This window comes from Teleopsis dalmanni, chromosome 2, assembly GCF_002237135.1.
Source record: "Teleopsis dalmanni isolate 2A chromosome 2, ASM223713v2, whole genome shotgun sequence".
In the NCBI taxonomy this organism is placed as follows: Eukaryota; Metazoa; Arthropoda; class Insecta; order Diptera; family Diopsidae; genus Teleopsis; species Teleopsis dalmanni.
In genome coordinates, this window is record NC_051847.1 from 59,475,677 (window position 1) to 59,489,498 (window position 13,822).

General features: G+C 28.4%; 2 protein-coding genes across 2 annotated transcripts in view; both read right to left on the reverse strand.

Moving 5' to 3' along the window:
• Nucleotides 1-2,313: 2,313 nt before the first annotated feature.
• Nucleotides 2,314-9,726, reverse strand: LOC119685787 (calcitonin gene-related peptide type 1 receptor-like). Its single transcript, XM_038100168.1, has 4 exons — nt 9,133-9,726; nt 8,734-8,844; nt 2,517-2,623; nt 2,314-2,409 (listed from the first exon to the last, which is right to left on the reverse strand). Exons 1-4 carry the CDS (start codon nt 9,356-9,358, stop codon nt 2,314-2,316), a joined length of 540 nt encoding a protein of 179 aa, XP_037956096.1. The 5' UTR covers nt 9,359-9,726.
• Nucleotides 9,727-10,890: 1,164 nt separating this feature from the next.
• Nucleotides 10,891-13,822, reverse strand: part of LOC119674662 (calcitonin gene-related peptide type 1 receptor-like) — a 34,972-nt gene continuing 32,040 nt past the window's right edge. The window contains exon 7 of the mRNA XM_038085811.1: nt 10,891-11,055. Coding sequence (XP_037941739.1) covers nt 10,891-11,055 — 165 coding nt within the window. The remainder of the gene's footprint in view (nt 11,056-13,822) is intronic.

Here is a 13,822-nt window from a genome sequence, read left to right on the forward strand (position 1 = left end):
GTCTTTAAACAGGCTGAGAGGAGGTCATAGCCAATCGCTTCCACACAATTCCGGAATAAGTTTTCGACAGCGATATATATATACGTTCAGTGTGTATAATATTCTGAATTTATAATTTAAAAAAAGCTCATAAAATATATCGGTAGTTTTTTTTTGAACTGCATGAGACCTATAGATATCGGTAACAATGGTTCGAACACTTAGCATGTCAAACATTTCTCATAAAATATATCGGTAGTTTTTTTTTGAACTGCATGAGACCTATAGATATCGGTAAAAATGGTTCGAACACTTAGCATGTCAAACATTTCTGTAAAATATGGTTTGGCAATTCATCAACGCTTACAAATTGTGTAAATTTTCTTTGAAAAAATAAATCTGTTCGCGAAGTTTATAGAGAACTTCGTCTATTTTACGGTCAATATAATAATCATATCAATGAGTAAAATTGCTTTATATGAAGCGAAGATGAGGCGTTAACGAATTATCATTACATCCATTAAAAATGATTGTTTGGTGCGGTGTATATGTTGGTGCCATTATAGGTCTTTATTTCGAAATAAGGAAGGAGTTGCCATTACGGTGAAGGGTTGACTGAATTTTTGTTTCCCAAAATTAATCAGTAAAACATAGCCATGGCAATTTATTTTCAGAAGTTGCTATTATGACCTGGTCTGTTAATCCCCTCGTTCGTGCGATTTTACGCCTTTCGATTACGTTTTATAGCTCAGCAACTTTTGAAGCATTAAAAGCCAATATACATGTCACAATTGATGCCATACGGGCGCATTTATTGCAAAAAATAGTCCGATCTAAAAAATTGGACTGATCGAATGGACCATGTATCTCGTAGCGTTGGCGGACATGATACCGGAAATCATATACAAAAAATACATGCCATAAAATTATCTATCAGATTTTAATAATAAAAATTTTATACTAATAGGAATGGCATAGTTCTAGTGCATTTGATGGGATTTGCTCTGAAGACAATGAAATTTGTTTTGATGGATTAATAATTTTTTTATGTTTTAACATATATAGTAATGCGGAATTATTCTTCACCGAATTGTGAAGTTTGTATATCGAACGATAATTTTTTATTTGTCAGCAGTTTTCAGCAAACATTTATTTAATCACATTTCAACAAGCTTAATCACACTAATTGTTTCAACTACTATAAATTATTAAGTTACATTTAATGAGTATTGTTTAAATATGTTCAAAATATATTTTATCTAATTAAGATTGAACATTTACTGCTTAATATGTAGAAACATGGATGGAGTAGTAAACTTAATTTTAAAAGTGTGTTTGGATTTATTACAGAAGACGGTAAACTGTTCAAGCTTGCATTGTGATGGGCTCCACAAGATCGAGTACAGCGATTCTTTTATTTTAATCTAATTAGCAAATTACTTTTGCATTTTAAGGTAACAAGAATGCATTCCAATTTTTTTCTTCAATAAATAGTAAAATAAAAAATAATTAAACTGAATTAATTGGAGAAGATACTCCGGTGTGTCGGTCCTTATTCTGAGGCGGTAAATGAAATGCGAAATAAAAACTATAAAAAGTTTTTTACCTCCTTATATCTACCAAAAAGGACGTAATCACATGCATACGTATAATTAGCGCTAATAAGAGTTTTACATACAGGGTGTTTCGTGGACATTACTTCGTATAAAGTTCGTTCGATGACTTCTGTTTTAACACCATTAACGGTTATTTTCGCAACAGAGTTGGATTGCAACTGATAGCAGAACCTTTATGCTCTACGTAGAATGAAAGAATCACATACTTGCATACAATTGCAGCTGATTAAAATTTTATATACGGAGTGTTCCCTATATTTAATAAAGTTAAGAGCTAATGCTTTGGAAAAAGAAATTAAAAGATCGTATAAGCAGGGAGGATTCACTCTCAATAAAACGAAACCTTTATCCAAAAAAAAATTATATAATTAAGCGTAGCTGCTGCAAATAATTAAAGTATCTTTTTCTATTAAAAATCTTTTTATTTAATTTTTAATCTGTTTTTGTATTTTATTGAGATTTAAAATTCAAACGAATGAGAATTGACTTTGTAAACTTTTTTCATTTTTGTAAAAGAATTTTTTTTTTTCAATGAATTGAAAAATATTGTAAAATTGTAAAAATAAAATTGTGCATGTGTTGTAAAGTCGAGAAATAGATATGAATTTATATAGTACGGATAATAAGTCCTTAAAGAAATTGCATACTTCTTAGAATTTATGTAATATTCATATTTTTTATAGACTACTTTATTTATTAAAATTAAATTCTTTTTAACTTACTTGAAATATCCCAATATCGCTAGAGATAGTAATATTGCTATTAATGATATACAATAGCCCACTTCAGATATAAGATTAATGCTGTGCTTCCACTGTAAAATAAGTTTTCAAAATAACGTTTTTTTATATATTAATAATACTAATACGAAAATTGTTTTAAATTGCATGTAAATTATATAAATTTCTTTGTAATATGTACCTCTAAATCATCCAGATTTACACAGGTTGTATAATTGGACCAGGTTTTGTTTGTTAGTGGATGCTTAAACCATTCTCCGTCCTCATCACACTCTTTGTGTGCATACCCTGCAAAATTTAATTAATTTGTTAAACCTTTTTATATAAACTACTTAATTTTTTAAATGCAAGCAATTTTAAATATAATTAAGACTAATGCAACCCCTCCTTCTAATATATTTCCAAAATATATCTTATTAAATAATTACCCTCATATGTTTAAATATCTGACATATTTAATTTCTTTCCCTATGTTCTCTTATAAAATAAGTAAGTATATAATTAAGATTCGTAGCCAGGAACTTACTTCTATATGTGTATATACTCGTATATAGTTATAGCTATGTTCTTAAGCATAATTGTTATTTAGTTCCTCATAGTTCTTATTTTATTTTCTAAATAATGACTATTTGAGAGTATAGTTATAAAATTTGAAAATAAAATTTATTTTCTGAAAACTAACTTTTAATTATAAGAAAACTATCTGAAATATGCTAACATAAGATGATTTTCTTCATACACATTTAATATTATTAGAGTAAAGAGCAACTGTAAACATTTTTTTTTTGATATAATAATAAATAGAATAATTAAAACTGAATTATAGAAAGCTTAACAAGAAACATTTCATTTGCTGAGCACTATGCTTTTGAAAAAGTATCTGAACATTGAAAACTGTTAACAAAATAAAAACCTCAAAAATTGCTTAAACATTCCTTCAATATAATGAAGTACCCGTTCAAGTTCTTAATAAAAATATGCAATTTGAAGGGAGAACAATATTCCAAAAAATTTTGAAATGTAAAGATTTAAATAAAACTATTTAAAATTTTTTTTTCCCTTGTTTAAAATAAGAACTATTTTAAAAATTTGTTGTTATTTTTATATTTTCAAAAATAGATTTACTGTGGAATAGATACGTTGTAAGTATAAGTATACTCATAACATTTTATTATTATTGGTCAGTTTTTATTTTTAAATATTTATTAATAGCTTATTATTAAAACTAGCAGTTTTTTTTTTTCTAATATAAAAAAATGTAATCAACAAAGATACATGTTTTCACAACCTGACCAATAAACCAATAAGTCTAATAATAAATATTTAAAATAAATTTCTTGGTCATGACATAAACAGTAAATTTTTAAAAACTGTTGGGGAAAACTAACCTTCGTGAAATATTTATAAATGAAATTGTGAGAACTCTTTTTAATATTGCACTTTAAGTAAATTATGTTTAAAAGTTGACTCAACTAATAAAAATAATAGAAATAGAAATAATAGACAGTCTGGCTAATCTTGAATAGATTTATTTTTAAGTTCATTTTTTATTTCTGTAGGCAGAGCGACAATGCTGTCACAGAAAACGAGGATGTAACGCCCCATTGAAATTTTAAGGAATTTCCACAGCTACTAATTGAAGTTATGTGTTTGGCATAAATTCCCACATGTGAGGAGCGAAGCCTACTTAACACCTCTGTTGATATTTGAGTTTCAGTATCCGGGTGGAGGCCGAAATTCCACATCGAATAAAAGTAAATAAATTTAATCATTCTACCCGCCGAAATTTGGGTTTGAACCACAGCCACTACGACATTCCCGTTAAGATGTCAACTTCAATTGGTCAGGACTCTGACACCGTGATACCAGTTTCACAATTCCGGTCAGGTGTCGTAAGTGAAACTCACTTACTATTATTTACACTCCAAACAGTGTTGGGTGGTGTCAGTATTTTAGTCACTACTTACGACAGTAAGTGCGTGCCTTACCTCGGAAATATTCTAACCCTCTTCCCTTCTCTACAATAATAGGTAGAAATTTGGCGAAAGTTCCACAAGTGGAACGCGTACTACATTAATGTTTCTCACATTCTACATTTTCATTAGTATAGCGTACAGATCGGAGTCGTGTAACTGGGTCGATTAAAACGATAATATTGAAATTAGTTGATGTTATATATAGGTATTAATGTTTTTTCATTTCAAAACAATTTTTTTAATAAAACATTTAGATTTGCCAATAGAGTTCAATTATTTATTATTTATTTGTTAATTTATTTCCTTTTTTTTTATATCAATAATATCAATAGTATCGATTGTATTTATTATTGTTTAAAAATAAGAATTTACTATACTCTAATACAATAAAATTTATTTAAATCACAAATTTTTATTTCCAAATCTCTTAAATTCTATTTAGTAAAATTGCAGTAAAGTTTTATGTTTTAATTTAAGCGAAAACATCTTTGGATAATTTGAAATCAGTTGTGTGGAAAAAAGTGAATACCAGCCACATCCGCTAACAGGATATGCCATAAAAGTTAATGGCTTTTTATATAATATGCCAATGTGCCAATTTTTGCACCAAAAGGAAGAATACACTATGCCAAAGAAGAAGAAGAGTGTGGCAAGAACTGTAGCTGGAGCACGATTTTTTGTGGTGTCATTGGACGTGAGCTGTTGGTGAAACTTACTCTAGAAGTTTATATTTAGTGTGAGTCATGTGCTCTGCACTAGAAAATGTTTAAATATTGTTGTCGATAGATTGACCATAAAAACACAACAAACCACAAAGAAAAACATCAACAAGTGTTAATGAAAGCAAACTTAAAAATACAACAATTTTCGTTGTATCATGGATTTCACATAAAAAAGTTAAATTAGAAATGGCAAACGGTTTTCATGGTTTCAGATATCAAAGAAAACATGTTTATATATACAGATATCTGGTTTATGTGATATGTAGTAACAGATTAACACGCGCATTCACACGTTTATGTATAATTTGAAAAGCTTCCATTGTCTGTCCGCGATGACAGACTCGCAGACTCGGTAGGAGAAAGTGTGCTCGCTGCGAACTTAATATACTTGAGGACATCTGTTTCCTGTTCTCCGGCTGTGGCTAATATCATTACACTCCCACAAAATGTTTGGTATCAAATTAACTTAAATTTGGCTGGCAACAATAATTTGCGAATTTCTGGCTTTTATGTTAAAAAGTTCATATTAAAACAAAACCCAATTGAATTACAAATTAATTAGCCTTAAAACACAACAGGATACATTTTGATTGCCTTTTGAAGTAGCATTTCTGTGGCACTGATCTGTGGCTTCTTTGGTGTGCATTATTTTGATTAATATTATTGGTGGCTTTATTTGTGACTTCAAAGCATAAGATTATCTCAAGTAACAAATAACACTTAATAACACTGATGGTTTTAAATGAAAATGAATGAGTGAAATGAATCCTTGCCATACTTCCCACAAAATGTTGAGCAATATAAATTAATTTTTATATTTCAGAATTGTAAATCATTTAAAGTAATTTTAAAATTTTAGCTTTTATTAATAAAGCAATTTAAAAAATTTTACGAGGGTTGCTTTTAAGTTATCCACTCTTATTTACTTAGCAATTTAAAAGTAATTAAAAGATTGATTCAGAATAATCAAACCACATAGTAAAAATCAATTAAATTTTATTCCGTCGTTTGTTTTTTATCTTCTCAAGGGTTTTTATTTAACTAGTAAAAAAATAAGTTAAAAAAATACGATTTTGAATGGAAATCCTTTTTAAGAATTCAAGGAACTGATTTCACTAGAAGGACTCCATTTTGCACATAAAAATAGCTTTAGTAGAACTAAAAGTAAAATCTGATGTAATAAAAGTAATAAAATTTTATGCAATGATTTTGTAGCTGAGTTTGATAAAATCGTGCGTGTTCACTGGAGCAGCACTAAGCCATTATAGGTTTGTAGATATTTATGTGCTATATTAAAAGGTTACAACAGGTCAACTATTCCTGGTTTATTATGTTGAGTGCTGTTTTTTCTTTCCACATATGCATGAGTACGTCCATAAATGTTAATGGACTCTTCAGGTCAAACATAAAATGTTTACATGCATGAAATCGAAAGTACGTATTCTCTGCATTAAAGCAAAAATGGCTTTCAGATTTTAACTGATTTTTTTACTATTTTGAATTACTTTAAATGGAGTATATATGTTTATTAATAAACTGGAAAATATTACAATAAAAATATTAAAATGTTAATTAGAGAGAGACACATAATAGTATGACGAATTACATGTATTCATACGTATTCACCTTGTTTCAATTTTAAGAATACATGTACCTTTACATATTCATATGGACTTAGTTCATATTTAGGTTAATAATGACAATATTCATGTTTATGTGAATATAGTATAGATAATATATGGAATATTAAGTGTAAGAACTATATTTTAAGTGAAAGGAAAAGCTCTTATGCTGCTATTAACACGATATAGTTCAAAAACTGGAAATTAAAAATTATTTACCAGTATTTACCAGAACTGCTATTACAGTCCTGTACTCTTTATATATTAAACTACAAGTAATCGGAACTTATATACCACTTATGAGTGAGATTGACATGCATAATAGCGAATTTATAATTAGAATACTAGAACATATTGACTACCTCTTTATCAGATGCTTTTTCTTCCCTCAATAACTTTTGTAAATTATCTGGAAAATCCTAAGTCCTAGGACTTGGGATTTTCAATTTCAATTCCACTTATTATCCAGCAACTCAATTTTTTATTTCAATATCTTGTACTTAGGAATTGGTATTTTCCAATTCCAATTCCCAACTATAAACTTGGTACCCAATTCCCAATTCAAATCACCCTGTAATGGTAATGAAATTGGTAAAGGAATTGATTTTGTACAGATCGTCATATTTATAAATATTTGATAAATAGTCATAATATTATGAAAGACCTTTTATTTTGATCAATTCTGAACTAACCAAAATAATTATTTGATTAGCCTGTAACTTAATAATTATCATATACATCATAATCTTTCTTGATTTCAATCTCAGGTCTGTCTCAGTTTTAAGTGCTCCAATATAACATCCAAAAGCTTTTCTCTTTATCAATCTTGAACAAACCAATATAACCGCTTGGCAGTACATCATAAATAGCGTTAACTTTCTTGGTTCCTATCGCGATTCTACCATAGTGGAAGGCTATTTTTACAGAACTAAACACCATATTCTTTGTTTTAATAAAATAATCCATTTGTAAATGCATTTCTCAATCTATGGCTGTATAATCTATACTGTATTCACGAACTTAGTTTGTTGTGCGATTACTTAATTTCTTTTCAATATAAAATTATAATTGTTAATTATATAATAAATTATGAAATTAAATTATCGTACCGTTAATATTAAGTAAGTAGAATTATTTTTACAACTGTGCGAATATCAGCACCGGAAACAAAATGTTCATATATTGCATATTCCACATACAGGAGTACATTTTATATTTATCCTCAATCTACTTATACTAATCTCAAATGAGTGTTTAAGACCCAAAGGACACTACTTTAACAATGCTTAATTTAACTTTTGATTCAAATTCAGTTTTGAAGCACTTTAAGGAGCAACACACGAGTATTTATTTGTAGTATAAATGTAGAGTAAATAAACAAGTAAATTGTACGGTAACAAAATGCAAATAAATTAAAAAGCATATCTAAAATCTGTAGGGAATGTTTTTCGGTAAGTATTCAAAACGAATTTCTATTTGTTAAGTATTTCAAGAGATTTTTCATTCAAAAAAAAAGTACCTTATACCTTACGAAAAGGTAACAAATTGAGCACAGTAAATTTTTATGAGGCTTCCACATGCAACAAATACTGCCACAACACAAATGCTGAGCCTTAGCTCGAAACGTATATATAGTCCATTTGTATCCTGTTTGGTATTTTCCTGTTTAGTATTTTCTTTTTCATTTTTGAGATTTTCTCATTTGTCATGCAAAATCTTTTAATACGTCGAGAGTCACACTCTCTGCTGGCTAGAACAAAGTGGAAATTATGTCAATTGGGAGCACATATCAGCTCCTATGGGTAGTATTGTATATCTGTTATAAAGCACTTGTAAGTCTTAAACAATCTTTACTTGTATTTTTTTTATTTTTATTTTTTTATTTTTGTGTAGAAAAAGATTGCTGACAACTGCTAAATTAAGAATTATTATAATTTTTTATTTTTTTTTTAATACCCATAATCTTTACGCCGGAAAATATTTTTATTAAATTTTTCCAGTGCATCAAGTATATCCCAAATACTGTTTAAATATAATAAATTTAAAATTTAGCTCAGCTTATAATAATAAATACTTACTTAATGGATCGAAACCTATTATGAAATCCGGACAAGGTTCGTAAGCGGAAGTGCCAGCAGCTGTATCCGGCCAACAAAGCCAACCATCAAATGTGCCAGGACAGAGTTTTCCTTTTTAACACAAATAACATAACAAAAATATTAATAAAGTGTAAAAGTGAAAAGTCCTTTTATATTTTTTATTTTTCTCTTTTTATATTTCAATTATATGCAATAGGAAAAAAAATAATTATACGATAAATTGTAAAGCAATAATTTCCGATTTAAGGCTCATATTTATTTAAATTTCCATTTATCTCTTAGTTATGTCCTTTTGTATTATTTTCTTTTTTATATTTTTTTTATTTTTTTTTTATATTTTTTTTATACCTTTTTATAAAATTTTTTTTTAATACTCACCTGCAACGTAATTCGTTGCTGTTTTGTTTAAGCGCTCGTAACATTGTCTGCGAAGCTTTACGAAGGGGTCGGGCGGAGCTTCCGTTCCATCTGATTCCGCCGTACCGATTCCGCCGGCAACTAAATTGGAACTTGTTGTTGTTGTCGTTGTTAATACGTTTTGTAGAATGGCAGCTATGGAACTGGCAGTGGAATGTGCACTGCCAGAAATTTGATTTTCACCCATTGTTTTTTTAATACTGCCTTTGGAGTATTTTTTATTATGATTTTTATTTGTTCAAACAGTTTATATTTTTTTGTTGTTTTGTTTTTCTGTTATTGTGTGTTTTTATTTTATACAAAAAGGATTCTAAGCTACGTTTCCATAGACGCCGACACACACATATCTGCATACAAACGTAAGGACATAAATATTTGTGTGGATTTATGTTGTTGTGATAGATTTTTTTCTTCTTGTTTTCTGTTATTTCAGTTTGTTTGCTTTACAGAAGGTTGATTCTGTTGCCTTTATCCTTTATCAGTTATTTAATATCCTTTTGGTATTATTTAGTAGATGTTTTCTCATGAATACAAAAGTTAAATTGAATTTTATCGTTGCTCTGAAATAGATAAATAAAGTATTTTAATAAATGTTGGAAATTAATATTAAGTAGAATTAACAGAAATACAATCTAACAATGTGAAATAGAATTTCGTCTAACACTTTGTGAAAAGATGAAGATTTAAAAGATATATTATATTGGAATGCTTTTCAAATATTTTATAAAGAATTGAAAAAAATTTTTTCTTACATTGAAAATTTTTGAATAAGGACAAAGCTGCTGCAAGTAAATTTCAATAGAGCTGACACAAAGCATGTCCTTTTCAAGTGTTCAGCAGTTTTAAGTAATTGATTCCATCGTATCACATTGAAAATATTCAATTTTGTTCTTCTCTGCAATTTGTGCACATATGTCGTGCATTTCAAATCAATTTTGCTGCGGATTTGTACTCCGTTTCAATGAATTCATTTTGGATTTCTGGTATTCATACGCCAAATGGACTAATGGTTAGATAATCCGCATTAAATTGCATTCAGTTTGCATTTTCAATATCTACTAATGATTGTTCTAATTTTTTTAATTTCCTTTTAAATACTACAGTCTTGTTAATTGTTTTTTAATTATACTCCAACACTATAAAGAAATTTGATTAATTGCAAATGCACTTATATTAAATTTCATGGATTCAATTGGAACGAAAATAGTTGTTAAAATAGTATTTCTCTTATACGTGGAATTCGTATACTAGATTGTTCAATAAATTGATGAAGCAAAAACCATGCGTAAATAGTAAACCTGAACACTCGACACCACCCAGATTCTATCTTTCTTTCGTAGAGGTGCAATTAACAAAAAAAACATTGAAAATCGTGCATTCTGTATAAAAAATTTGTTTATATATCAAAAACGTTCTTAGCCTGCTGCTTGAATTGTATTCTAGTAGGATCAATGAGCTTTTGGGTCAAAGATTGCAGTTTAGGGGTAAATTCAAACAAAATGGAACTGATTTGTTTATTGGGACAATTAAAATACCCAACTTTGACCTTCCTCAACTAAATCCTGGATTTAAAGCTTACTTAAGGCTAAGTACATAACAAAAGGGCAAAAAGGACGAGTACTGTCCAAACGACCAGTTAATAGGAAATGGGGTCTCCAACATAAATTAACACATTGAATGTACAATAGGGTGGTTTCTTAACTTCATTTGTGCACGTTTCTACTGAGTAAATGGTTGCACTTCAAGATCCATGCATACCCTACCCAACCAAGAATTCAAGTATAGTGTGTTATTCATTTCTTTACATTTTATATCTAACCACATAGTTGCCCATATGATAAAGGTTAAGACCTTACTGATGTTGTAGTTTAATAAACTTTTAATCTGTGTGAAAAATCAAGCTTATTTAGGTATTTATAAAAAAAACCGATCGAGTCTAAAAATATTTTATTTGAAAATTAATTGCTGCGCCAGAAAGTATGCAATATGTTTATGAGATTCTAAAATTTGATGATCTAGTTAAGTTTTCAAGAAGAAACAATGTCATATTTTAAGTTGACAAAAACGTACTAAAATTTTATTTATCATTTGTCAAGTAAAAACTTTTGTTATAAAAAAAAATCATCTTTAATAAGTTTATTACTTTCGTTTCAAAAAATTGTTTATTTTACAGTTTTCAATTCATTTATACAGTAAGTAAAGTTCAAAAAATTCATTTCATTTTGTAGTAGAATAAATTTTGAATTTTAGAAATTGATCAGCAGTTACAAATAGTAATAACTGAACAAACTGAAAAAAAAATAAACAAATGCATATACGTATACCATTTGAAGGTGTTTTCAAACATATATACTTTAATTTCATGCGTGTTTTCCAACCCATAAATCGTCATATGCAGCACTCGAGGCATTTCCTCCTTTTACAGCGAAGTCTATTAAATTTTCAAACAAATAAACTTTGAACATCGGTTACGAATATTTTATTATTAAATTTTTCGAAGAAGTGGAGAATGTTGCATGGAAACCACAATGCGTTAAGCATGGTTGTGACATTTTGAAATATATATATGAATATGACAAAAGCAGTTTTTTCTGCAACGAAATGAATTTCATCATATTAGCTCAACAATCTTTAGTGAAATGCTATAAAGTAACAGCTGAAATACGAATCAATTGTTATATGCCGAAAGCACAGATTTCTATTTGAAATAGAATATATAACCTTATAAATCCGCTTTTGCTTGTTGTGTTATTATTTGGATATGTGAAATAAGTAAAATGAAAAATGCCTTTTTGTTAAATATTATTAAAATTAAATAAATATGAGTGTCGCATAGTTTACTTACACGGCGCCATTTTTTGACTTAATTTCAAGCGTGATTTACGATTTTTAGAACTGGTAAAAAGAATCTGTATTAAATTTTGTATTGCAAATGAAATTTATTGTAAAGCAAAATAAAGCTTAATCATATACATATATCAGGTGCAGTGCATAAAACTGTTGAGATGTGGTGGAAGGTCTATGTCGTTTTTGTCGGCCAGTAACGTGTTCAATTGAACATAATGTCGTTACAATAAAGAAACGGTTGTTTGTATCTTCATTTTATTCTGAAAAAGGCAGTCTCTGAAATTTTTGTATCTCACGAATCGATTTGTACCATTTCAAATGATTCTTTGGGCATGAAACGCGTTGTTGCTTGACTTGTGCCGGTAGAATTTAAGTCTTTTGAAAGAACTCAGTGTCTTTAATTTAAGCCAAAACCGAAAAAGCGGTTATAGTGTAATTGAAATTGTTACAATAACGTAGGAGATTAAATAGGAAATATTTTTTGAACATTATGTGAGGTCTAAATAAGACAAGATCTGTAGAAAGAAAACTCATAGATTTTGCACAACTATAACGTATCATCTTTTTATAGTACCTTCGTTTTTATAAATAGACGCAAATGGCTATACGCTTCGTAAGGATTCAACAAAAATATGTCGTCGCTGGATTGGAAACCACTTTTCTAACATGGCTTTGATCGACTTTTTTCTTTTTCCATAAACTTAAATTATAACCTTAAAGTATCCGTTTTCAATCAATAAATAACATAAAATAGATTTCACGCCGTGTACTGAAGTCGATTCTAAAAAATTAGTTAAAGAAATTGTTTTGATGACTGTGTTATTCGTTGTCATAAATGCATGATTTCTGGAAAAGATCTACTTAGACAAAATAAATTCTAATGAATAATATATATTTTACGTTTCATTGACTGACTTCTGATACTTTCTTGACACTTCCGGTACTTGTAGTAAATCATATTTATTATTGCATGTTTATTAAATTATATGAAACATATTAGCTTTCATTAAAATGTATAAGACGTTTGTAGAACTTTTATTGAGACAAAAACTGTCATAAATATTTATGTATAGAGTATATTTACGAATAATTCTCGAAAATTGACTCAATATGAGGTCATTATAACTTCTTTTAAGCAAGAAATTAAGAACAATTATTAACCTATTTTATAATAAATTTTTAAAGATTTAATAATAATTCATATATTGCTGTAATTGATAGTAAAGTATTTTATAATTAATTTCTTAAAATTTAAAAATAATTATTTTTGTGTTTAGTTATTTTTTGTTATATATATCATCATTGTTATTATTGTGAAAAGGGGTAGTGCACTGCGATCTAAAAGATCTATTCTGCCTCTTAGTCGGATGAGTGTGTTTCTTCAAGTCCGAATTCTTTAATGAAAGACAGTATAGAGCCTATCTTACCTAGTCTTGAATCTTTATGATTCATGAAATACCCTCATAGGTCTTTCTTTCGCTTGTGCATCAGTGCGGGCACTGTGCAAGCACCTGACATGCAGTTTCTCTCTCTTCTCTACAGTATCTGTAGTCTGAGTTGGACTGAATTCCTAACTTCGTTAGAAGATTATTTAAACTACAGTGAATAGTCAGTAATCTCGTAAAAATTTTTAGGTTATTCTTTGATTTTTTTTTTATATATAACAATAGCTAAAACAAATCATTAGATTTTATTTAAAGAAAATGTAAATTAAGTGTTTTAATTATAATACGCTAAACGTTTATAATATTTAATATATTTAATCATTTAAATTTTATTTTAACAATTTTAAAATATACATTAA

Bases quoted from the DNA above. Each gene is read 5' to 3' on its own strand.
- LOC119685787 (XM_038100168.1), bottom strand. From the start codon at position 9,358: ATGGGTGAAAATCAAATTTCTGGCAGTGCACATTCCACTGCCAGTTCC. The intron at 8,845-9,132 runs GTGAGTATTAAA...TGTGTTAAAAAG, and splicing joins AGCAACGAATTACGTTGCAG to GAAAACTCTGTCCTGGCACA. The intron at 2,624-8,733 runs GTAAGTATTTAT...TAAATTTTGCAG, and splicing joins AATAGGTTTCGATCCATTAA to GGTATGCACACAAAGAGTGT.